The sequence below is a fragment of the Etheostoma spectabile genome, chromosome 9 (genome assembly GCF_008692095.1).
Source record: "Etheostoma spectabile isolate EspeVRDwgs_2016 chromosome 9, UIUC_Espe_1.0, whole genome shotgun sequence".
Classification (NCBI taxonomy): Eukaryota; Metazoa; Chordata; class Actinopteri; order Perciformes; family Percidae; genus Etheostoma; species Etheostoma spectabile.
Window position 1 is genome coordinate 4107758 of NC_045741.1, and position 1791 is coordinate 4109548.

Here is a 1791-nt window from a genome sequence, read left to right on the forward strand (position 1 = left end):
CACTGCAACCCAAATATTCTAATAACCCAGTTTGTTTAGGAAATAGTATTACAAACTGATTACAATCAAATTGGATAAAATTGTACTGATCACTAAAATCCCTGTTGTGTTTTCCTCTTCCCCCCCTGCAGCAGGAAGCACCTGGTTGCTGTCCTGTACTTCAGAGGTCTACTGAGGGGCCGCGAACACCAGCTCATTCTCCAGCGGCTCACCGAGCTCAAAAACAAACTGGGCAGCGTCGGCGTGGACAAGAACCGAGTTTTATTCGGGGACATGCAGGTCACCGTCAACACAGACTGCTTCTCCAATCTGCCTTTCTCCTGCCTCAACTTCCTGCGGCCCGACAACTAATGCAGCGTGGAGGACGAGTGGCTGAGTGGAGGGAAACTAAAAGCTCCAGAGACGAAAAAGTTACCGTTTTTCAAAAACACAGCCATCTAAACTCAAACAAACTGCATATATATATATTTTCTCGGGCGAATACTTCACAGTCCACCCATCACTACATTGTTGACAGTAGATTCATATATAATTCGACCTTGTACACAATTCACAGACTTGTATATGATTATAAAGGATGATATCTTTCAAATGTATAACTTATTCTGGACACACATAGCTGGTCGTCTCTGTGACATCATCTCTCTCTCTCTCTCTCTCTCTCTTTCGCTCGCTGTCTGAAAGCTGCTCACATTATTCGCCTTAATGTTAGAAACACTTTAAAACCAGAAAACACAAGACGTTAGACATTTTGTGTCGCTCCATTATCTGATATTATGTCAAATAGACCAGCGGGCGTTTCCAACGTGTGACATCTGTTTGCAACGTTGTGTGTTCACAGTGTGAACGCTAACCCAACCAAATGAAAAATGTAACAATGTTGTAATGCAACTTCAACCTTGAATTGTACTGAGACTACCTAACTTATATAGAGAGGCACAGTCCCTTTCCTTCCACTACTCCACCATGGGACCTTATTTTGGAAAAAATATGTACGTAAACAGTGAGGGACAAATCATTTTCAGATTATTTTTGGAGCATTTTTTCCCCTTTATTAAATAGTGACAGTGGATAGACTGGAAATGTGAAAGAGAGATTTTGATTCTTAGATGCATCGCGATTCTCTGTAGAAAGATTTGATGCTCGATTCTGATAAGTTAATAATTATTTTAAAAAAAAAATAGTTGTTGATTTTTATTTAAAAATTAACGTCTCCAGACATGTACAAATCAAAAACATAGTGACTGAAAGAGGATGGGATAATGGACAACAAAGAGTTTAGGCAGGAGTGCAGAAAAAACACACTCAAATGGCCAAAAAGAAAAAAAAAAATTTTCATATAAATACATGTACATGATCTTAAAGGACATGCATATAGTGTGTGACAAATACTGCACATGTAAAAATCGAACAACCCAGATGTATGTGTATATTTTTTTAAATATGTACAATGTACAAAAAAAAATTGTTGCATCGATAATCGGTTTAGAATTGAATCGTCAGCCTTGGAATTGAATCGAACCGTTAGGTGCCCAAAGATCCCCCCCCCATGATGTTCGTCAATTTAAATGATACTTTAGTCAAGACAGTCACAGTTTGTGGTAAATTTTTGACTTTCTTGACTTTCTTCTTGTCATTTTTAGAGATTTGCGTTTGCCACAAACACACTGGGATGTTGGAAAGTTTCGAACCAAACACATTGTTTTGGTCTTTTCATGGGATTTTGCGACAGAAAAATATAGTCACACCATCCGTAGCCTTTAACCCTCTGAGCCCGAGACACTCGCCCAC

At 39.0% G+C, this 1791-nt stretch overlaps 1 protein-coding gene across 1 annotated transcript in view; it reads left to right on the forward strand.

Moving 5' to 3' along the window:
- Window positions 1-1338, forward strand: part of exoc3l4 (exocyst complex component 3-like 4) — a 34090-nt gene extending 32752 nt beyond the window's left edge. The window contains exon 14 of the mRNA XM_032525855.1: window positions 132-1338. Coding sequence (XP_032381746.1) covers window positions 132-351 — 220 coding nt within the window. The 3' untranslated portion in view covers window positions 352-1338. The remainder of the gene's footprint in view (window positions 1-131) is intronic.
- Window positions 1339-1791: the final 453 nt, after the last annotated feature.